Consider the following 24093-nt stretch of genomic DNA (forward strand, 5'->3'; position numbering starts at 1 on the left):
ATTTTTTTTTTCTCACACTATGAATATAGTGCACAAGTTGAATGGACTACTGTTATGATGCTTTTCATTGGATAATTTTTAGAGCACTACAGCCCCAGAATCCATTGAAATGAATAAATGGTGAGGAGAGATGGGAAGTAACAAAGTACAAATACTTCATTACTGTACTCAAGTAGATTTTTCAGATATTTTTACTTTACTATTTATTTTTGTGCCTACTTTTTACTTTTACTCCTTACATTTTAACACGAATATCGGTACTTTCTACTCCTTATATTTTACAAAATTGTCTCGTTACTTTAGTTTCTAATAATTTCAGTGGAGTTACCGTTTTCGCGTCATCAATACCGAATTCAATCTAATTGAATGGGAATATATGTTGACCTTGGCGCACCACTACAGGACGACTCGACAGATTCAGCGGCATTCATTCTCGGCAAATCATTGCGGCTTGATGGCGGTAACGTTAGCACATAGTAGTATGGACGGCGACATTATTGAAAATGAAGAAAACGGAGATCCCAGAGATTCGGCAGACAAGCAGCGAGACATGTTTAGTAATTCAAATTTGATCTTTTTTCTTTCCAGAAGCCATATTTGAGCACACACACATACGTGTAGATTCCTTTAAATTGTAAGGGGAAGGTTAAAAAAGAGAAACTGGATCTGTGAATTCTCACAGAATCACAATTGAATTCATATCTTGCAACTCAGTCAGAATCTTATTACTGTAACCTGCAGTCCCAGTCTTTGTCACAATAATCATATATGTGATGTTTTAGGTCTGTTGGCAGACATCCATTTAAAATGTAGGCATTGTTACTTTTACTTGAGTAAAGAAGTTAAATCAGTACTTCTACTTTTACCAGAGTATTTTTTAACACAAACATCTGTACTTGAGTACGGGAAGTGAGTACTTTTGCCATCTCTGATGGTGAGTAAATGATGACAGAATTAGCATTTTTGGGCAAACTATTGCTTTAGTTTAACATCGGAATAACATGTTGACATGTCAGAGTTTTTGTTTTTGCAGGACAGCCATCACATATTTTCAGATCACGTGTTCAAATCCCTGAGTTTTCTCAGTCAGCATTTGAATCATATGGTAAATTTGAGATGAGTTCTCTCTTTTGTTTCTGAAAGGCCATTGTGAAGAGCTTTAGCCTTTGACACAGCAATGTAAATGTTTATTTAGCAAGTGCTGAGCCCACCCTTAGCTCAGTGACTTCACACAGAAAGACCTTTCTCTTCTCTTTCTTTCTTTACATCTTCTTTCTCTTTTACACATTCCATTCCTCTTTTCTCTTTTTCTTTCCATTCCCTCTTTCAGAAAAACTTTTTTCCTCATCTCTGCTTCACTCCAGACTCTCTTTCCCTCTATCTGTTTTTCTGCCCTCTCTATTTCTGGAGTGTGTGTGTGTGTGTTTTAAACAGTGCCGTCTTTCACTGGGTTACAGCGTAACTGTGTCACACCCCCCAAAAGCCCCTTCGCTCCACTCCTCTATTTCACTTCCTCTCCTCCTCTACTCTCAGTTCCCCACTGCTCACACACACAAAGTACACACGCACGGATGATAAAGTACATATAATTAAAATGTAGTATTCCCCCAAATAGAATGTTGTACACCCAATAGCATTCCTGAGATATCTAACCCATAATAAAAACACACACGCACACGCACATGGACGGAGCCAGACTGACCATCTATTGAAGAAAATCTTGAGGTAGACAAAATACTAATATTTTGTACATGCATTTAGCATTTCTGGTATTGCTCTGTAGCGAAAATACCTACTTGAGGGAAATTACTAAAAAACCTTAAACAATATCTTTAGATTTTGTATGACAGTGTTAAAATATCATGATTATGACATAAAATAAAAGTGAAATAACCTAACAAAATGATTGAACACCCAATAGTTTTTTTTACATAGCATATGGAAAGACCTTCAGGATGAAGTCTGACTTTCATTTTGCATGATTTTAATATTTTTTTCATAAATATCGGACGGTGCTGACAAAAAACACAGATAAACGAGATAATAGAGGTTTGTATTTTTAAAACAAACCTATTCCTTCTTTCAGGACATAACTTAAATATGTATTTTATCTAATATTAAGGAAAGTAAAACAACAGTGAGAGAGTGAGAGAGAGAGAGAGAGAGAGAGAGAGAGAGAGAGAGAGAGAGAGAGAGAGAGAGAGAGAGAGAGAGAGAGAGAGAGAGAGAGAGAGAGAGAGAGAGAGAGAGAGACAGACACACAGATGGTCAAGTTCTCTCAAGTGTTTAAAAGCTCCACATCCAGTCAAAACATGCGAGTATGTCTTTCTATGCCCAGTAATCTCACAGTTCCCTCAACACACACTCCAGACTGAGATAAACACACACACACACACACACACACACACACATACACACACACACACACACACACACACACACACTCACACACGCACATACACACACACACACGCACACACACACACACACACACACACACACACACACACACACACACACACACACACACACACACACACACACACACACACACACACACACACACACACACACACACACACACACACACACACACACACACACACACACACACACACACACAGCTATGTATAGCCAAACAGACCTCAGAGGGGCCAATAGATACATATTTTTCCTGGGTTGCACCTCCATGTGGAGTTTCAGAGCCCGGTTACAACCCAAGTGTTCAGTTGTTAAAAGGGTCTTAGCAACCATTTCACTGAACAAAATTAAGAGGTGCCTCACTGCTGACTGCTTGAATGGGCTTTCAAAAGAACTTGGCTGCCTATGCAGTCTTCCCTTTTGTCAAATAGGTAGAAAACTTCAACACCCATAATGCACTGGGCATGTTGCCGTCCATGGCATCCGACCACCACACTCCGCACATACAACAAGGGTTGCCAGGTTTGTGTAACAAAACCAGCACAATTGACCGTTCGCAAAACCCCACCCTCGAACGGTTCTCGTCCAATCCTAGCTCAGCAACTGTAACTAAGGAGAAGGACCTCCGTCAAACATTGCGATTTCAGCAAGATAGTGAAACGATACGCCTATGGCAGTGAGGTCTGTACGGGCTTAAAACTTAAGCCCGAACCCGGCCCGTACCCGAAATAATTTAACCTGACCCGACCCGACCCGAACATTACGGTTATATTTTAAGCCCGACCCGAGGTCCGTTTCTCACCTTTTTAATTTTTTTTTGAATTTTCATATGCTGTATTTTATGATTGCTTGCAACTATAATTAAAAAATAGGCAACATGTACAAACACAGTTCCACTACGGCACTGTGTCCCCCTCATCAGTCAGCAAACAAGAGAAAAAAAAAAGCACGGACTTACTAATTACGAAACTTTGATGTGGTTGAACATGAACAGTCACAAATTCCTCTGGAACTCAAACATTAAACTTCAAAACAAAGTTTGCGCAGTTGCACAACTATTTACACAAATATATCCTTCTCAGTCGGCTACGAGTTATGAATGAAGAGAACCGCATCGAGAGTTGATGGTTTCAGCGCGTCCTCTGATTGCAGTGTTGTGACTGAAATAGCGCGCGCGGGAGCACATGCGCTAAACAGTTTTGTAAAATGATATATGATCAAATAAAAATGATTGATATATAATTTTACAAAACTGTTTTGTGCATGTGCTCCCGCGCGCGCTATTCTGTCTATACTTTCTGTCGTGCCCTGGAGGATATGTCTGCTGCATTACTCCAAAACCAATCACTTAATGTATCGAGCTCAACCCAGCCATGGCTATGGTTCTCAATTGTTTGACGGGCGTAGTAACAATAACTAAGGGGCGTGGCTTTTGCGAACGGTCAATTGCAATTGCCAAAACTAGCCCAGTGGGGTTCCGGGGGGTTAGCCAGTAACAATCTCGTTCTGGGGGTTAAAAGTCGAGTTCCTGGGCAGGGGGCAGTGTTTGCTTTAACAACACACGGAAACAGTGTAATTCCTCAGAAAGAAACGCAGACTTGGCAACACGGCAAACGTATCACGCAGACAAAAGAGCGTACAGCCCGAGCGAATTCGGAACCGCACGCTCACAATGACAAGACTGCGCTGTTACCAAACAAGAACAAACTAGCGAAGTGACAGAACCCTGACAACGTGTTGTAGGCACTAGCTAAAGGCTGCAAAGAATCGTAAATCGTAGATTACCGCAACAGAAAATCGAAGCAAAACGCCGTCGCGAACAGGAACGAAAGCTGTTGCCATGGTGTTCCATTTTTACCATAATGCTGTCTAATGAGCAGAAAAAGTACGATACAGTTTTCAGTGATAAACACTCTTGGAATAATACATTTTGTTAAAGGGGTCATGACATGGGTTTTTTTATTTTATTATTATGTTCCCTTAGGTGCAATTATAGTATTAATATAGTTTTTCTTCAAAAAACTTTTAAAATGTAGTGATTTATGACCTTTTCCCACCCTGTTTCTCATCCTCTGATTCAAACAGTCTGTTTTGGGGGTGTTTCCCCTTTAAGAGTTCAGTGTTAACGCCCACTGTTATGATTGGCTAACGTCACTGCCTATGCATCAATTATTAACGCCCCCAGCCAGAACATTTGCGGATTCAGCGTATTTAAAAAGTAGTTTAAAGTTTTAAATACATTACTTACAGTTTGCGTCGTCGTTGTTGAGCCCAGAATAGTCGGCACGGACTTATCTTTGAGCAACAGTTTTCTGGCAAAGCCAGCATCATTTTGGGATTTGTTCTCAAAACAATCATCCTTCAAATGTATAGAACAAACACTTAAATTAACACTGCCGTGAATGAGACGTCCGCAAAAAATAAAGTGCATCCATTTTTCCCTGACGACTGGATCTTTCGCAGCGTATTCAAAGATGTTGTTTGTCCACAGCCAGGAACAGCACATCTGCGGCATCGTAATTTCCCTGTACACAGACCCACTCGCTGTCCGTCGACTGAACACTTGTGAGGCGCGCGGGCGCGACAATGATACGAAATGAGCATAGTTGTCTTGCGCTTTAAGCGTAGTTGTCTTGTGCTGGAGGCGGTCTATATGCAAACGCTGGTACGTCACTTCGTACCGTGACGTCACTTCTTACCATGGATCCAGAACGAGCAGTATTTAGAGCTTGATTAAATAAATGATTCGTTTATAATGGGGAGGACGTCTTAAGCTATGAAACTTGCAGGACGTTTTAATGACACAAAGACCTCTTATATACCAAAAGATCAAGGCAAATTTGGTTTCTCATGTCATGACCCCTTTAATAACCCTTTGTCGATCCGACTATCTGTGGGCGGAAATATAAGAATGAGGAAGTAATCTGTAGTTTTCATGAAAGCCTTGGAGCTGTCAAAAACTAAAGCTGACAAATAAATGTGAAGTTCTCTGTCAAGAGAAAGACAGACGGAGAAAGAGTAAACATTGTTCATTAACATATACTACCGACATTGTAACAATACAAAGTGGGTTGAAAATCGGTGAAGTTACACTTAAAGGAATTAGTACAATTCTAAGGGAATGGCTGACTGAGTACCAATTACTTGAGCAGTACATTACTGTACATCCTTATGACTGGTCAGTTGGGATGTATACTGCTGGCAAAAAAACCCTGACCCTGCAGGCACAACAGTTCAAATCTAGTTTTGTTGAGTTGCAGTGATCACAAGGGAGATGTTGTAACTATGACAATAACACATATCTAATTCTGTGCTGTCACAGAAACTATTGTGAAATAGTTAGCATAAACGCTTAGGTAAGTGCAATAGATAAGATGTTGTAATGTGTCTGAAGAAACCCCTTGCCTCAGGGATTTTAGGCTCTCACGTCCAACTACTTAAAGACATGAATCCCTTGTGAAATTAAATGCATGTTGATTGCAATTAATTGCAGTTAAAATAAAACATCCTATAGTTTATATTACATGCAATTAGGTGAACTTTAGAGTGCTATTTTGACCACCTTAAGAAGGACTTAAGTACATATTTATGTGTAATAAAAAAAAGCGTACTTCTTTGAAGCATGACATGATTATTGAAAAAAGTATATTTTTTTACTTTTACATTTTTAAAAAAGGACTCTTAAATGTATTAACCCCTTAAGCGGCACCCCCTTTTTTTTAATAGACATGAAAATGCACATTCCAAACTTAAATGGTTGTAATTCAAGAGTGCTTTGGAATATAGATGTAAGATTCTTTTAAAGAAGACATTTGGCAGATTTTTGTAGAAGTGAAAGAAATTAAGAAAGTTAAACAGAAAAAAGTTATAGAAGTTTGAGTTTATGAAAATGTACAATGTTAAAAATGTAATTATTCATATTTTATATAAAATATATATTTTCAAAACTTGGAGGACTCTAAAAATGCAAAAAAAAAAAAAAAAATCAATGGCAAAAATCTGAACAAGTTGTGTTTCAAATTTAAGGTTGATATCTCAAAAAATAAGCTTTTAGTGAGATTGTGTTTGGGCGCAGTACCACACTTTTTCACTAGTTGACATTACTGCCCATATAAGGGCGCCTCCATTTCCATATGTTGTTTGAATGATCTCTGAACCATTATTTTCAAAATTTTCATACAATTTATGAAGTAGAAATCCTATTCAGAAGTACTATTGGAAGTTTGACAGATTTTGAAATGAATTCAACCTCTAAGAAACACAAAAAGATCCCGTATGTGCATTATAGCTCGCTGCCACATCACAAATGGTGAATCTATTATCTTTTTCTTTATATTTAAAACATTTTCAGACCTTTTTTTCTAAAAGATTTGAATGGATGCTATCTTTTGAACTCTTGGCATGAAAACAAACTGAAGTTTATACCCTTCTTTCATGATTTTTCATGTTCATAACTATTTCAAAATAAAGGTCTGAACACGCCTTAGGAGTATGAAAATATTCTTGTTGCAAATTGATAAATTACGGCTCCTCTGACCCAAAATCACCAAATATGTAAACTAGAGATTGTAAGCTTTCAAATGATAGCCTATATAGTTTGTCAAGATTAGTTTAGGTTTAGTATAGGATATTACTGTCTTAAATATGTAATGGCTGTGTATGCCAATATAAGGAGTTATGGCTTTTATTTCAATAATAATATCTGCAAGTTCATTTTTTAAACAATATACTTTTAAGATTTGAAGTACACTCCAAGTGCACGTTAAAAACACTTAAAAACAATTAAGAAATTACATTTTCTTTCCTCCAGTCTGTCTTTCCTCCATGAAACACAAAAGAAGATGCTGAGCAGAATGTCAGAGCTGCTCTTTTCCATACAGTGAAAGTGAGGAATAGTAATTTATACTGCCAAGCTCCAAAAAGCACCATGAAAGCAGCTCATATGACATAGTTGGCTGACATGAGGGCGAGTAAATGACGACAAAGATGTCATATTTGGGTGAATTCTTCCATTTTCACACAACCAGACTAGAAAAACATGGAAAACTGAAGCAAACCTGCACCCAGAGATCTTGTTCAGATTTCAGCACTTGTTCACGGCGCAAAAGAGAGACGTGTCCCGGTAACACAAACATTGTTTGGATGTATCTGAAGTAATCCTTCTAAAAGTGTCACTCACGTCTGGTGTGTGTATCCCGCCACCAACAGCAGGAAACTGCTTTACCACATCAACTTGACCACAGTTCAAAAATGACTAACTCTGGTTTCGAGAGCTGACATGCTGCCCTGGGCCGCTGGAATGGCTCAGAGATGTATAATATAACTACCGCCCAGGCTGATCCTGGAAAGTTGGATTAAAGGGAACTGGGTGATTTATGATTTGCAAAGAATCTGGCTCTAGTGAAAGTTCGACAGGGGAGTGAGAACGAGACTCAGCTCAAATGAACCGGGTCAATCTGGAAGGAAAGTTGAAGAAAAAGGTTCTGAGAGATGAAGAGATAGATGGAGAAGCGGCTCCTGGAAGAGGGGAAATCCAATCGTTTGACGTGATGAACGCACTTTGGGCTAAAAAGTGTTTGATGAAATCTTGCAGAAAAACAGCGGTAATTACTACTGGCTTCATTTATGTCAGATGACGAACTTTCACCAAACTGTGGTTAAATCTGGGAGGTTGATGTTGAGCAAAACAGCGTCTTGAGTGATAACATGGGACTTTCCAATGGGAACATTTTTACCATAATTAGTGCAAGTGAAACAGTGTCACACTAGACCAAACAGGATAAAATCTAACATTTAAAGCTGTTATATAACCAAACAGAATGGCAAAAATCAAGAGTCTCCTCACTGGTCAGTTGGCCCTGCTGCAATATAATACCATTGGTTGAGCCAACATTGCTGGCTGAGTGGATAGTCTGACATCATTCATAAACACATGCAAACTTCATTTCAGCAGCTGAAGTCATTATATGAATGGTACATATTTGGTATTAGAAAGCCTGAATCAGATTAACCTCAGATTAGCCCATTTCTAAAGCTACTTAAAGGACCCATACTTTTGTAGCATTTCATTTTTGAAAATAGGCACAATTTATTTATTTATTTTTTAAATTTGAGAACTTCCCAAGCTCTTTCTGACCCATAAAATGAATCATGCTGCATTTGACAAATGACCGCTCTTATGACTGGCTAACATCCGTGTCCCAACAAAGTTCCAACGTCAGCCAAGAGAGCCAAGCATATAAATAAAAACTGAATAGACACTCATATGCAATTATGACTGTCATATGTTAATCAAGACATTGCAATCATAATGATTTCTTAATGAGCCATTTTTGTGGCTTAGTTTCAACAGAGTCTGTGGGAGCTTTGAGTTCTGAAAGTTAGGGTTAGAGTTTTTTTTTTTTTTTTTTTTTTTTTTTTTTTTTACATCAAACTGTTTTATTAACCTTATGGAAAAGAAGTGCATTTAATTATAATGATGGTTCACTTGTAGTATATATATATATATATATATATATATATATATTAGGGCTGTCAAAAGATTAATCTTGATTAATCACATCCAAAATAAAAGTTTGTGTTTACATAATATATGTGTGTGTACTGTAGAATTATTATGTATAAATACACACACATTCATGTATATATTTAAGGAATAATTGCATTTATATACTGTATATACATTTATATAACTTATATTATATATAAATATTTTATATATAAATATAACCGATTTTTCTTAAATATATACATGATTGTGTTTTTTTTTATATATCTAAATAATTATACACAGTACACACACATATATTATGTAAATACAAACTTTTATTTTGGATGTGATTAATCTTTTGACAGCCCTATATATATATATATATATATATATATATATATATATATATATATATATATATATATATATAAACTTAAAGAGAGTACCCTTTCTTTACTTTATTCTTTGATTATAAATGTGTAAAAAAAAATGCTTGTCAGTTTTCGGCAGTGCACTTTAACCATATTTCAAAGACAATATAAGTAATCATGAAATTACAAGTAAAGATATACTTAAGTCCTACTCAAAACAATCACCATAAATTTCAGTTGCATTGCATTTAAAGGTAGGGTACTAGTCAATATTTTATACTGCAATATACTGGTTGAAACTCTTTTCACATCCTGATTGCAATCAATAATAAGAGTTTAAATATTAATTATCTGTTTATGGACATTCAGTTTGTTTTCATCAGTTTTCTTTGTTCTTGACCTAGTTTCTCAGTTCATTTGATTAGTCATTTTGCTCACCTGTTGTTATTTAATTAGCTAATTTCCCTGGTGAATAAATATTTCCTGTTTGGTTCAGTTCAGTGTCGGTCATCTTCACAGTTGTGTTTATGTTACCTGCTTACCTTCCTGAGTATTCGAGTTTCCTATTAAAGGACTATTTAGCAAGATTTCCTGTTACAAGTCTCTCTGGATTCTAAGACGCGTGACAATATCTTCTGCGGATTCGGTCCGAATGCAATAATAGGATGTCCTACCTGCCTGTCAACATATGTATTTCCATACCTTCACGCACCTGCTCGCGCAGACATCACAAGCATATTTCATGAGGCTGAGTTGTAGACAGACACCAGGTGTCTTTACGGTTCCTCCTGAATCAAAACAAGGAGCTTACGCTGCTTTCACGCCTGTGAGGTTATACTCAGAGCTGTTCACGTCCTAAGAGTTATGCGTTTCTATGTCAACATTATCAACAGCGAAATTAATCTGCAGCAGTCAGGTGGTACAAGTGAGAGCTCTTTAAGTTGTTTACGATCATTACTATTGTAATGTTATAATAATAATAATAATAATAATTCATTACATTTATATAGCGCTTTTCTCGACACTCAAATCGCTTTACATAGAAGGGGGGGAATCTCCTCAACCACCACCAATGTGCAGCATCACCTGGATAATGCGACGGCAGCCATATTGCACCAGAACGCCCACCACACACCAGCTTACTGGTGGAGAGGAGACAGTGATGAAGCCAATTTGTATATATATGGGGATGATTAGGAGGCCATGATGGACAGAGGCCACTGGGCAAATTTGGCCAGGATGCCGGGGTTACACCCCTACTCTTTCGAAAGTCATCCTGGGATTTTTTGTGACCACAGAGAGTCAGGACCTCGGTTTAAAGTTATGTGCTTTGAGACATGTTTTTTTTTAACGGCTTCTCTCGTAAAGCTTTGCATACTCTGCTCAGGATATGCGCGTACATGTGTTTTGAAGCGGTGACTTCGAAGAGCGATCTGAAGGGAGGGTGGGGTCTTATTCTTTCAAAGATAGCCTCTCTGAAGTTGCCTACCCTACCTTTAATACAAATTCAAACTCCAATACATGTTCATTAATGTTAATTGCAATTAAATGATTGATAATATCACATTGTTCACACAAGTGTATCAAGAAATAAGCAGCCTACTCTTTTTAAAAGTATGCTAAAGTTTCCACAAGTGTTCAAAAGAGAACATTTTCCATGATTTGGTCTCTTTAAAGTTTTAAATCTAAAGCATGATGTTAAAAAAGAAACACCAACAACAGAAATCAAAATCCCATGTGTTACATATGTCCAGTTTCTCACCTGTAGACTGCACCTGCGATGCTCTCTGTCCCCGCCAGCGCATCTGTAGTTGCGGGCCGACGCTGGAGGCCTCCAGTCCCTCTCGGCTTCGTTTCTGGAGGGCTGGGCAGCGTTCGGCAGGACCCAGGGCTCAGGGTTCGGGTTCGCGGGTGTCTGGACGCCGTAGGGAGGAGGGTCTCTGGGAGAGTGCGCTCGGTGGATAGTGTGCGTGTAGGAGTGTGGGACTTGGCGAGAAGCGCGGCCGTCGATGCGTCTGTCGCGGGCCGCCTGCCTCTGGGACAGGGACCGTGAATGCGCGATTCGATCGCGTTCCCGCACTCTCTCTGCTCGTCTGTGCGGCTCTCCATCGGCTGCAGCTTCACTCTCCACTTTCACTGTTGCGGAAACCGCCTCCGTTTCAGCCTGGTCTTTCTCTTTTCGTTCTCTGTTAACATGGGCCACATCTGTAATAGCTTTTTCTACTTCTCCCTGTGTTTTGTCCACATGTGAGCTGGAGTTCACACTGAGAGCATCGAGACTTTCTGCGGTGGTGGTGGTGTTGTGGTGATGCGTGTGGCGCGCATGCCGATTTTGTCTGTGTAGAGGAAGAGAGAATGGCACTCTGCCGTACCCAAACTGTCCCGGGCGAATCGAAGAACTAGACCTGGTGTGACAGGGACAGACAAAGCATGCCGTGAGTATGCTAGAAACAGGTCTGCATGACAAATATAGCATTAGGGATTTTAACTGAGCTAATATAAACATGTTAGACATCAAGAGATCAAAGCTAAAAGAATGAAATGTCATGTGACACTGAAGACTGGAGTAACGATGCTGCAGTTCGTATAACAGGAATACATTTTATTATTTATAATTTTTATATACATTTTCTAATAGGAAACAGTTATTTTAAATTGTAATAATATTTCCCAATATTACTGTTTTTACTGTATTTTTGACTTATTTAGACTTGGTGAGCATAAGAGACTTCTTTCAAAAACATTAAATCTTGCCAAACTTTAGAACAGCAGTGATATACTGAATTATTAATAATATATACTGGAGATTTTATTATATATATATTTTTACAATAACTATATATATATTTATATATATATATATATACTGTATATATACAATATTGTAGCAGTATCGTAGAAATGTTTGAAATTGTGTGAATGTGAAAGAAGTGAATATATTCATTCATAAAGCACAATATAACCCTAAACTGGCCACCGAAAGCCCTGTATCATGAGCTTCACATGCACTTGAGTAGGTGTAGTAAACGACAAAGCTTCGCCCATTCCTTGACTCAAAAGCCTGCAGCAGATTCAGACTATGGGCCAGATTTACTAAATGACAAATTAGCACGAGAGCGTAAAATCCAGAAAAGTGCAGACGGGAGTGGAAAATCCTGCGCTGATCTACTGACGACGCGCAATTTAAAGCAACACCAAGGAGCTTTTCCTGTTCGGTCGCCCTACAGGTTGGAAGCGGAATTGTCCATTACCGCTGTCGTAAATAATTTAGCCTACCGCCGCTACTGTCGCACACACGCTCGCTGTTTATCCAGCACCAGCTTTGGAATGAACGATGTCCACAGACAAGGTAGAGTATGTTGCATGATTTCATGAAAGTATGATGTATTGCGACATCAGAAACAAAGATAAACTAAATAATGACTATTGTAACACTTGACATAAAGCAAGTCAAATTTGTAGTTTTCTTATGTCTCATTAGAACTACAGAAACGCGACCCGATCTGGCAAACTTACTTAGTGTGGTTATAGCAGATAAAGGACCGCAAAGTGAATCCAGAAGTGCCTTTCTGTTACGACTTGATGAACCACTGATACGATTTTGGAAACATTATTTTAAGGTAAAAAATCTTCCTTAGTGTTGCTTTAAAGAACACAGACGCAGCCGGATCATTTCCATAATGACCAACACAATCTACCAAGAGAAGCGCAAATTAGCGTCTGGTTTAAGCTTTTTTTGGGCGGTAAATAATGGTGCAAATACCAGTTAATTGACTAGCGCAAACCTTAGTAAATCACCTTACAAGATTAATTTAAATACTCATAAATTTTGCATCTGAAAGCGAAACTCCTAAAAATGCATGTGCAATAAGGTCAGCCGCAAAAATAACTGTGTGCCCACGCCTTTTTAGCGCTATTTTTTTTCACTGCGTTTCTTTAGTAAATACTGACAGTAGTTTTTTAACACCAAAAGACAGTTTGCGCTGGCACAAACTGTTAGTAAATCTGGCCTTATATTTTTTATTTAAATCACAACCTTTTGTTGGTCACATTGCAATTTTGATTTTGTTTCAATCGTGGAGCCCTATCTAGGAATGAGCTATGCTCATGTAAACAGGAAGGTCCCCACTAACGACGACCAAACCTGCTCACCTTCGTACAGATGCTGGATCCCTATTGGTGGAAACTGACCTCCTGCTTCCACTGCCTACAGCTCTTCCTTGACTGGACGGCCGTCCGGGAACTCTCCCGTAGGGAAGAGAAGAGGAGGAGGAGGAAGGTGATCGGTAGACTGAAACCGGCTCCTGATTGGGAGGGCCGAACTGCACTGGCCCAGCGCCGCCGGCTTCATTTCGGTAGAGCGGTATCCCAGGATTCTGATTGGCTGGGAGAGGTGGGGAAAAGAACGGAGGCCTCTCAGCGCCCCCTGCTCCATATGGAGGCGGCTCGTTGATGGGATACAAGGAGTTGTAGTAGGGTCTGACTGCAGAGATCACCGGAGTGTTGTTCGGGACACCCGGTGGAAGATAAGCTGGTCTGTTCCACACAAGAGGCGGGGTTTGGGGCGGCGACATGCACTGTCTCCTCCTCTCAGACACGCCCACTCCACAGCTCTGAGAACACTCCTCCCACTTACTCCATGGACCCCACACCCCTTCAAGCCCCTCCTCCTCTGCCTGACGAGACTGTCGTCCTGGCGCCTGTCAAAGGAAGAACTCATAATTATATAAGTCGTAAATCTGTGCAAAATATGCAACATGCAGTATATGCAAAATATACAGTAGGGTAAACATGTCTGAAACCACACTGGGCCCTATCATACACCTGGCTCAATGCGGCGCAACGCAAGTGTTTTTTGCTAGTTTCAGCCCGACGCAGTTATCATTTTCACGTCCTGCGCCACGTTGTTTAAATAGCAAATGTATTTGCGCCCATCTGTTCACCCATGGGGTGTGTTCAGGCGCATTGTTACACCTTGCGCACAAGCTGATTCGTTTCCTCGCTAGAGAAGCGTTCAGTCTTTACGCTTGCAATTTCCGTCATGTAAATAGCGAATCTGCCATGGCGCGAGCACAACTGGCTTTTAAAGGGAATGGGAGATGAGACTCTGATTGGTTTATTGCACGTTACGCCCAAAACACACCCATTACTCACAACCCTTTTAGACCATGCGCCGGGAACGCAGACCATTTTTCCCGTCATTAAAGTAGCAAAAGTGGATTCAGACACGACCCTGAGTGCACTTGTGCCGTGCGCTTTAGACGATGCACTTAGATTGTTTAAATAGGGCCCACTGAATGCAAAATCTCATTTCATTTGAAGCGTAAGCTTTTTGGAGGTTCTCTCTCAACTCATGAGAAAAACATGATCATCAGGTTTGGTGCAACTACATTATGAGGACTCTCCATAGGCGTAATGGTTTTTATACTGTACAAACTGTATATTCTATCCCCAAACCTACGCATCACATGAAACATTCTACATTTTTAATAAAACATTGTTGTTAATGTTTTTTTAAGCTATTTGAATAATGAGGACTCATGAAATATCCTCATAAACCACGTTTAAGTTGTAATACCAGTGTAATACACGTCATTATACAAATTTGTGTCCTCATAAATCACATAAACTAGAGCACACACACACACACACACACACACACACACACACACACACACACACACACACACACACACACACACACACACACACACACACACACACACACACACACACACACACACACACACACACACACACACACACACACACACACACACACACACACACACACACACACACACACACACACACACACACACACACACACACACACACACACACACACACACACACACACACACACACACACACACACTCTCTCTACATCCTGGCCGCTAAAACTGAAATCTAATAACCAGCTGTAATTAGGAATATTTAAGGAGTCTGATCGATATTAAATAACATAGTGTAATGCAATTCAAATCACAAGATTTAACAAGAACGGCATGAACAATTATTTTGAAAAAGACAGAATAATTCCCCCAAACCACACCCAAACAACAAGCAAGTTGAAGCACATGTCCTGATCCATAGCACTCAGTCCTCCTGACATTATGACTAAGACAAGAAGCGTAATTAAACTAATGGCGTGTGCTGCATGCAGAAGGAGGCTGGACTCTGGACTCCAGCCCAGTGCAGTGACATTCTTTACAATGCTGGACGCAGATTCCATCTAATTCCAGTTACTTATATAACCTCATTTCATCAATCAGGAGTGAAGAATTTGAGCGTCTGCAGGGCAGGCAGAGGTAGAAGCGAAGAGTCCAACAAACAAAAGAATCCATTGAGTTCACAAAACTAGGGGGGAAAACAAGCGAACAAGGCCTGTAATGCACCTCTGATCCTGTTCAAACTGCCATCAAGGGCACACAACGCCAAGCCTGTGTGTGTGTGTGTGCGTGTGTGTGTGTGTGTGTGTGTGACAGACAGACAGACAGACAGACAGACAGACAGACAGACAGACAGACAGACAGACAGACAGATAGATAGATAGATAGATAGATAGATAGATAGATAGATAGATAGATAGATAGATAGATAGATAGATAGATAGATAGATAGATAGATAGATAGATAGATAGATAGATAGATAGATAGATAGATAGATAGATAGATAGATAGATAGATAGATAGATAGATAGTTAGTTAGTTAGTTAGTTAGTTTTTGGAGCTGTAGCCAGTGTAATCTGTGTGTGTGTGTGTGTGTGTGTGTGTGTGTGTGTGTGTGTGTGTGTGTGTGTGTGTGTGTGTGTGTGTGTGTGTGTGTGTGTGTGTGTGTGTGTGTGTGTGTGTGTGTGATTCCCTGCCTGTTATAACATCTAGCATGCAGCGCTGTTTGAAATGCAAGGAAAAACAACAAACTCATTTCTAGTTTTCTATGGCATTTGTCTCTGAGTATTTCTACAATAAACCGTTGTTGTTCTAACTGCAATAGAGCATAACAGTGTGTGCTGTACAAACTACACACACACATCAAACCCCAGCGGGAGTCTGCCACTGCATCACTGCTGTAACTCTGGTGGTCCTGTGTCCTCTGTGTGTGTGTGTGTGTGTGTGTGTGTGTGTGTGTGTGTGTGTGTGTGTACGCGTGCGCGTGTGTGTCACTTACACTGAACACGTGCATTAAAGCTCATGTGATTTTTCACACCAACGCCCAACTCACATGCTCCCATAGGACAATCCCACATTAGAGGCCAGATGACCAAACAATGGAAAGATCATGTCACGATTATGGCCTTATTTAATGGTCAGATGCAGCACTGACCGCAGGGGCAGACAGAGTTTATCTGCGCTCCTCTCAGAGCCACAGAAGACTCATTCAGCTTCAGCTGGTCAGATGAGACCTCCACAAATATATTGTGCAAATCTTTTTCCCTCAACCAACAGTAGAAAAAAAAACAAAACAGACTTGCACTGAAGGACACCATAATAAAACTGGACTCAGAAAACCCTAGCAACACCTTAACAACTGGATAGCAACACCGTCAACCACTTCTCTGTAAAAGCCAAGCATGCAAATGATGCAATGTTTCTTTAGACATGTTCCCTCAGTTCTCCTGTCAAATATAAAATCATCATCATCTTCATCACTCACCGGCTTTTCTGCTTCATCGGCTGTTGTTAAGGGCAGCAGAGTCAATACACAACACCAAAACGCACACAATCTGTGAGGAAGAGGAGAAATGTATTTAGTATTTAGAAGTAATAATAGTTCACTTAATTCATGTTGTGATGTTAAATGATACTGTGACACATGTGAACACATGATTAGCACAGTATATGATAGTGTTTAGGGTTAGGATTAGATTAATCTCTGGACAATTAGGAAAATGTGTTAACAAGCCGATGAGTTCCAATACTTCTCAAAGGCTTTCCCAGAATTCCTTCTGACAGACGATTCTCCACCCTGCCCGTCTCCTATTGGCAGTGTCCTCTGGATATGACTTATCCTCAAAACATTCTCATATCAACCACATTCATGCTGCCGTTTCATAACAAAACGCCTTTAACCCTCATTTTATAAAAACTGATTAAACAAAATTGCAAGTCGTTTCAAAATAACAATGACTGTTTCGAATGTCCTTCAAGAAAAATTATCACTGAAAATGATAGATTACTTATTTTCAGGCCCCTGTTATAAAACTCAGTGTTTTTTAACCCTGCGGGCAAAAGTAACCGTAAGGGTTTTTCACACTTGAAACACTGTAAATGGAATCCTGGGTAATCTTGCTTAACGTTTCGCATTGCTCATAATTTACAAGGGTTAACAATTAAACCTGGGTATTAAGCTGCCGTTTCACACTTCACATATCAAAATTCCTAGACTGGGTTAACGTCCATATTTGCATATTTGCGGTGTCAGTGTCTGATTGGATGAATGCAGCACACGACCTGTTTACATTGCGCATCCTCATATTATACACTGCTGACTGTACTATCAATTTTATCCTGAATGGACTTTTCGGACTATAAAGGTAAGAATGAAATCTTCTTCACTCCAATTGTTGCATTGTGAGTCACCATTTGACGTTTATCCTCTCAAACGCTGAAACAAATGTTTATACAGCGTGCAGTGTTTCCTTGACTGTACAAAGCACATGAATATGAAGCATGCGATTGGCTGTCGGTTGCTAAACATTTAGCCATAACATTTGAACACCGCTTTGTTTCACACTGCACATGTTAATATGGGGTTAACACAGAAAAAGCAGTGCTAACCCTGCCTCCATAACCCCGGGTAAAAAGCAGTGCTAACCCTGCCTCCATAACCCCGGGTAAAAAGCAGTGCTAACCCTGCTTCTAAATTACAAGACAAAACGTTCCTTTGCCTGGGGTTAAAAGAGGGGTTTTGAATGACGATAACCCGGGGTTAAACCCTGTAGATTATCTTCTTTGCCCCGTATTAGCAATTAAACAGGGTTTCACGATGTATATTCTAGTAACTTTACTTAACTTGGGGTAAGGACCACTTTTCACACAGCTTTTAACCCTGGTTAATGAAGCAAGGTAAAACACTGGTAACCCTGAATTGTGGGTCCAAAGATATACATGTGACACAATGCAGTGTCAGTATGTTACAGCGAGCTCTTGCTAAGACCCATTATAAAGTTAACCCATTAAAAACCCGTTACTGGTTAGGATCAACATACGAGGGACAGTGACAGCAAACGCATTGACCATGGTTTATGACAAGACAGTGTTATTTATTATGGGATTAATGTGATTAATTTACAGGTTTACATGCACATCATTTTCCAATTATTCTGTTTACAATTTGTATTGGACATGTGCAGATATAAATTAATGTTCACTTATGGATATACAGTACTGTTTATACATATTTCAGCTGTTTTATTAAGATTTCCAGAAATCTGAATATTGGTTCAATCTGATTATAGCAACTATGACATTTAGGTACACAGTCAGAATAAATACAGAATAGCAAGTGTGTTTGTATTTTTCATATTCTTGTGATGAAATCAACCCAGAAACCATGTTAGGCTACTCTCTTAGGAATCAAGTCTGAAAGTGCATGATAAGTTTATGGTACAACAGAGGCAGAGGCTTAAAGCCATAGCTATCTGCCTGTATAGGCTAGGAAGGATAGGAGGGAAATTGTTTAGGCTACACGAAGTGAAGGTAATAAGTTAATAGCCTTAGTCAAAAAGTCAAAAATTCCTGCTATACTCTAAAAAATGCTGGGTTGTTTCAATCCATGTTTGGGTGGTCAAATACGGACAAACCCATCATTGATTCAATTTTTAACCATTGGATTCACAATTGAGTTTGTCCATATTTGACCCAACATGGGTTGAAATAACCCAGCATTGTTTTAGAATAGGCCTACAGCCAGGGGCGCCGCTAAGGGGGGAAAAGTTAGGACGATTCTAAGGGCCCACGCACTTTTGGGGCCCCCAGAGATTGATTTTATTAATGGAATAGGTGCGGTGGGGGGCCCAACCTCATATTCTTTCATAGGGCCTAAAATTTCTAGCGGCGCCCCTGCCTACAGCACCTGCAGGGTCTGGGACACAAATCACTTGGCAATCTGTCTCAAGAGAACATGACGGTTGTTTTTGTACCAATAATGTTTGTCTGCTTAATAAGTTTCCACATAATCTGAGGTTGTCTATTAGTATTTCAGAACAGTGTAAAATGATGCATGACATTTTGAGTGCAGCCGCAGACCCGTAATCATAGACGTGGGTTAAAGCGGCGCACCACGGAAACCTCAGGGACCATCGGGCCAGAACTACAGAGACCCAGCGCGCGGAACAGGGTCACTCAAGCCGCAGTAACGACCCCCCGCCTCCGGCCACGTTTCTCACCACACCGCTGGAGTCTATAGGAGAAACCCGCCACAATGCCTGCGTCCTTAACTACACAAGTGCTCTGCTTCAACTCTTTAAACGCGCCAAATAATCCTGAAGGAATGTTTGTGGATCAGACTGCATCCCTCTAAAACCGAAAGAGATTAATTGGTTATTCTTTAAGCCCATTAGGATCTATTTCATTCTTTAAAAAGGTTCTTTATTGGCATGGTTCCATAAAGAACCTTCAACATCCATTCCACAAAATGTTCTTTATTGTGAAACAAAAAGTTCCTTCAATTTTTAAAATGTTCTTCACACTATGATAAAAGGTTCTGTTGATAACTGTTAACTAAAAGAAAAAAGAAAAAAGTAGCCTATAGCATCGCTGCGATACGATTCGCAGTTATTTATTTTGAACCGCCGTCCATGCGATTACATATAGGCTACACTGCCGCCCAGTCCAGGCGTCTGCTCTGGTCAAGGACAGTCTAGTTCATTCTTGCGGTTGTGATCGAGTCCGACTCGAACCCGGGACAGAATTCCTCCCCCGTCCCCTTGCGCCCGGAGCCATGGACACTTACTGTCTCTCCATCTGATACTAAAGTCCCAAACCCGCGCGTCAGTGTGGCGTGCTGTCATTCCGCGCGATGTTGAGTGCGTGCGTGTGTGTGTGTGTGTTAGCCTACCTGTTCACAGATCCAGTCCTCATGCTCTCCTCCTGCGCGTGAACTCCTCACACTGGCGTCCGTCGCGCGTACTGATCCGTTCTGCGTCAAGTTTGAGAAAGGACGACAGGGACAAACACAAGATCCACGGAGTTGCTTGGCGAACTTTGCCTCGTTTCTTCAGACTCGTTCTCTATTCTGTTACACACTCTCTCACACACTCCCCTCGGGTAAGAGAGGGAGGGGTGTAGTTTTTCTTTTTTCTTTCTGTCGCTCACCCTACAACTTTTTTTGTCCTTGTGTAAAGCTGGTGTGACGCTGGACAGCTCAGGGGCCTGTAGGGGCCACACTGACAATATGCCCCCCCCCCCCCCCCCCCCTCTCTCTCTCTCTCAGTATGAAGTTTTCACATCACAGATAACACAGCACAATTAATAGAGCATAATGTTTACTTTTAATATCACCACATAGCGGATACTATTAGATGTTGCTCTTTTTACCCTATTTCTCAGGCTGAGTTTATTACTGAACATCAATGTTTGTACACACACTGACCTTTTGACCAATAATGGGGAATGCTGTCACTCCATATGATGGAATAGTGGAAACTTAATGGAAACATTTAAACAGTAAAATAATAACGGGAAAATATATTAATATTTGAAGTAAATGTTAATTCATGAAACTAGTGAAATATGAAATAATTCATAAGTAATATAAAACAATTATGGAAAAAAATAAACAAAAATATAAATATATTTATAAACAAAAATATTTTATATTCATGTTAATAAACAGTATTTTTGAATTGAGAACCGTTTCAGAATCGTTTTACTATTTAAATTTAGCTGAAAATTCTATAATAGACTTTTTAATGGCAGACTCAATTGTAACAACTTCCACTTGCCGCACTATGTTTATAATTGTTATGACTAATTATGATATTTTAAACGCTGCTGCTTTCCATTATTGCTTCTTCTGCAAAGCAAGTATGGACTACTGCTAATAGATGCGAGTGAGCATGATATGCTGCATGAATAGATACATATATCTCATAGCAGATCTAGGCAGGTGGAGCTGGGGGAGGTGGAGGAGTTCAGAGGAACTCTGATATAGCGTGCTGGAGGACTAGCTTACAGCAAACACTGAACAAGCAATCTCATTGGCTGCAGGATCAGCAGAGGCCAGCTTGTGCCATGTAATGATGATTGCTTGCAGATTGCATGTAAAGGACCATACCGGCCTGCTTCATGACTGAAATATAGTGGATTTTACTCAAAATATTGCAGTCACTGAGAACATATGTGAACCTGGATCACAAAACCAGTCATACAGCAAGTCGCACAGGTATATTTGTGGCAATAGCCAACAATTGTATGGGTCAAAATTATCGATTTTTCTTTTATGCCAAAAATCATTAGGATATTAAGTTAAGATATTTAGTAAATTTCCAACATTTATTTTTGTGAGTGGATGCAGCACAATCGCGAACATAAATGGACAAGGAGATTTTAAGACCACATTCATATTTTAAGACTGAAAATCAAATCTATACCAATGTCAATGAATGCTTAAAACAACACTCTCAATAAAGCTCAAGAGAGATCAACATAATGATTCTTAATGACTGGATATTTATATTCAGACCTCAAAATGATCAGATATTTATCAACGAAAAAAGACTTGGCCAGTCCTGAGTGGTCTCAGCTGCACAGAAGTCTTTAAAAGAGGATAAAAATCTTGGTGGCGTGAAACTGACAGTTTGTTTATTGTTAAGGGAGGAATGGACAGATTCTAAAACACTGAGAACAGGGCCAGTCAAGCATGTCGAGATACACTGATGGATCATGCATGAGTGCCACAGATCAGAGGAAAACTATATTTATAAATCACTGAATGCAGAGCTACTGCATGAGTCCGGACGTGCAGCATTAACTAAGTGTTGTGAGAGGTGAAAGGAAACTACATAAGAACCGTTCAAAGCCTGTAATTATACCAATATAGCAGAACAAAGATAATTTGTGTATCTAACAAACAAGATAGCATATGGTAATCACGCTGAGAGAAATGTTGAGTGACCGCTGCGCTTCAGCGCGTATACACTGGATAAAGTTCATGTCTGTTTCTGTGGGTATTCTGACCTAAGATTGAATCATATCCTCGAGATATAATGGCAAATCGGAGGAAAGCAGAGAGGAAAGTAGCTAAACGCACACAAGGATTAATGAGAAGAATAATAGCTGAAAAGAAAGACAAAATTCATGTTGAAATTTTATGCAAAGGGATCTTAAAATTCTTACCGGCCAAAAGTTTGAGGATTTAATTTTTTTTTTTGGAATCTCTTTTGCTCACCAATGTTGCAATTAAATTTAGATCAAAATACAGTAAAAATAGTAAAAGTATGAAATATTATTATTACCATTTATAATAACATCAATTTGAATATACGTTAAAATGTAATTTATTCCTGTTTTCAAAGCTGAATTTTCAGCATCATTACTCCAGTCTTCAGTGTCACATGATCCTTCAGAAATCAGTGTAATATGATGATTTGCTGCTCAACAAACATTTCTGATCATTATTATTCATCTTAATAAAAACAGTTGTGCTGCTTCATATTTTTACAGAAACGGTGATACCTTTTTTCCAGGATTCTGAATGAATTAAAAGTTCAAAATAAAAGTATTTTAAATATTTTTTAACATTATACATGTGTTTTATTAACACTTTGGATCAATTTAATGCATAGTTTCTTAATAAAAGTAGAATAAAAAAAAAAAAAAAAACAGTAATGTACAGTAAAGTAATGTTTTTGTGTGTGATTGAGAGCCTTAATAGACAAATGCATTGACTTTAATGCTGTGGACTGTTATGTTTCGACATGCATTATTGACGAACATGCATACTTGTGTGTTAGTATCTGTAACTTAATCTTAAATTAGTGTAATCTCACCCTAGCACAGTGAGACCCGACACCATCCTTTAAATGACCTATCCCATCCTCCAGAGGGTTTAACTACTGACATTAACCCCATCTCATGTTACAGCAGACAAAAAAACAAAGCATTTGAAATATTTGCTTTTTAAAAGCCCATGAGATCAGAATTAAAGTGTTATCCATAATTAACGCACAAGTGCTGGTGCAATCCTGAACGTTCACAAAATAAACTAGCAAGCAAATCATGTTCAAGCAAAAGGTGTAACGTCGTGTATGAATTGTTTCATTGTCATGGTGTTTTGATTTCCCTGGTTTTCTGTCTGCCCGTGTTCCCTAGTTTGTTCCCTTAGTTCCTAACATTCACCTGTCGGTCATTTCTTCCCTTATTATTCCCTGTGTTTTAAAGCCCAGTTTCCTCAGTTCTTTGTTCAGTCAATGTTTCATGGTGTTATGGTGTTCTCCTGCATATTCTCTGTTGTTATATTATTAAATTCAGTTTATTTCACAGAATATCTTGTGTCCCTGCAGCCTAACGAGACAAAAGGTTTATGAAAAAGCACACTTTAGCATAAGAGTAAACTTTAAAAAGAGTACTTATTACAGGAAAACATTTAAAAGATTATACTTAAAGGCCCACAGAAGTGCCTTGAAACGGTCAAATTTATTCAACGTGTTGACATAATTTCCACTGAAACAGGAAGACGGGGCGGGACATATCAAACAGCTCCTCCCCTTTTTTTAAATAGCCAATAGCATTTAGTTTATGTCACAGCTCGGCGAGAGCCGTTGAGCTCGGTAAAGCCACAGTTTCCTCCTAATCTCTAACCATTTA

The 24093-nt window shown here is 39.4% G+C and overlaps 1 protein-coding gene across 2 annotated transcripts in view; it reads right to left on the reverse strand.

Moving 5' to 3' along the window:
• Positions 1–20560, reverse strand: part of adamtsl4 (ADAMTS-like 4) — a 78263-nt gene extending 57703 nt beyond the window's left edge. The window contains exons 1-4 of one of the 2 annotated variants that reach the window (XM_079624953.1): positions 20345–20560; positions 16940–17009; positions 13435–13982; positions 11045–11687 (exon numbers count right to left, since the gene is read on the reverse strand). In XM_079624953.1, coding sequence (XP_079481079.1) covers positions 11045–11687; positions 13435–13982; positions 16940–17009; positions 20345–20367 — 1284 coding nt within the window. In that variant the 5' untranslated portion in view covers positions 20368–20560. The remainder of the gene's footprint in view (positions 1–11044; positions 11688–13434; positions 13983–16939; positions 17010–20344) is intronic. The other variant, XM_079624954.1, reaches the window with a different exon arrangement.
• Positions 20561–24093: the final 3533 nt, after the last annotated feature.

This window comes from Phoxinus phoxinus (genome assembly GCF_949152265.1).
Source record: "Phoxinus phoxinus genome assembly, chromosome: 10".
Lineage (NCBI taxonomy): Eukaryota > Metazoa > Chordata > Actinopteri > Cypriniformes > Leuciscidae > Phoxinus > Phoxinus phoxinus.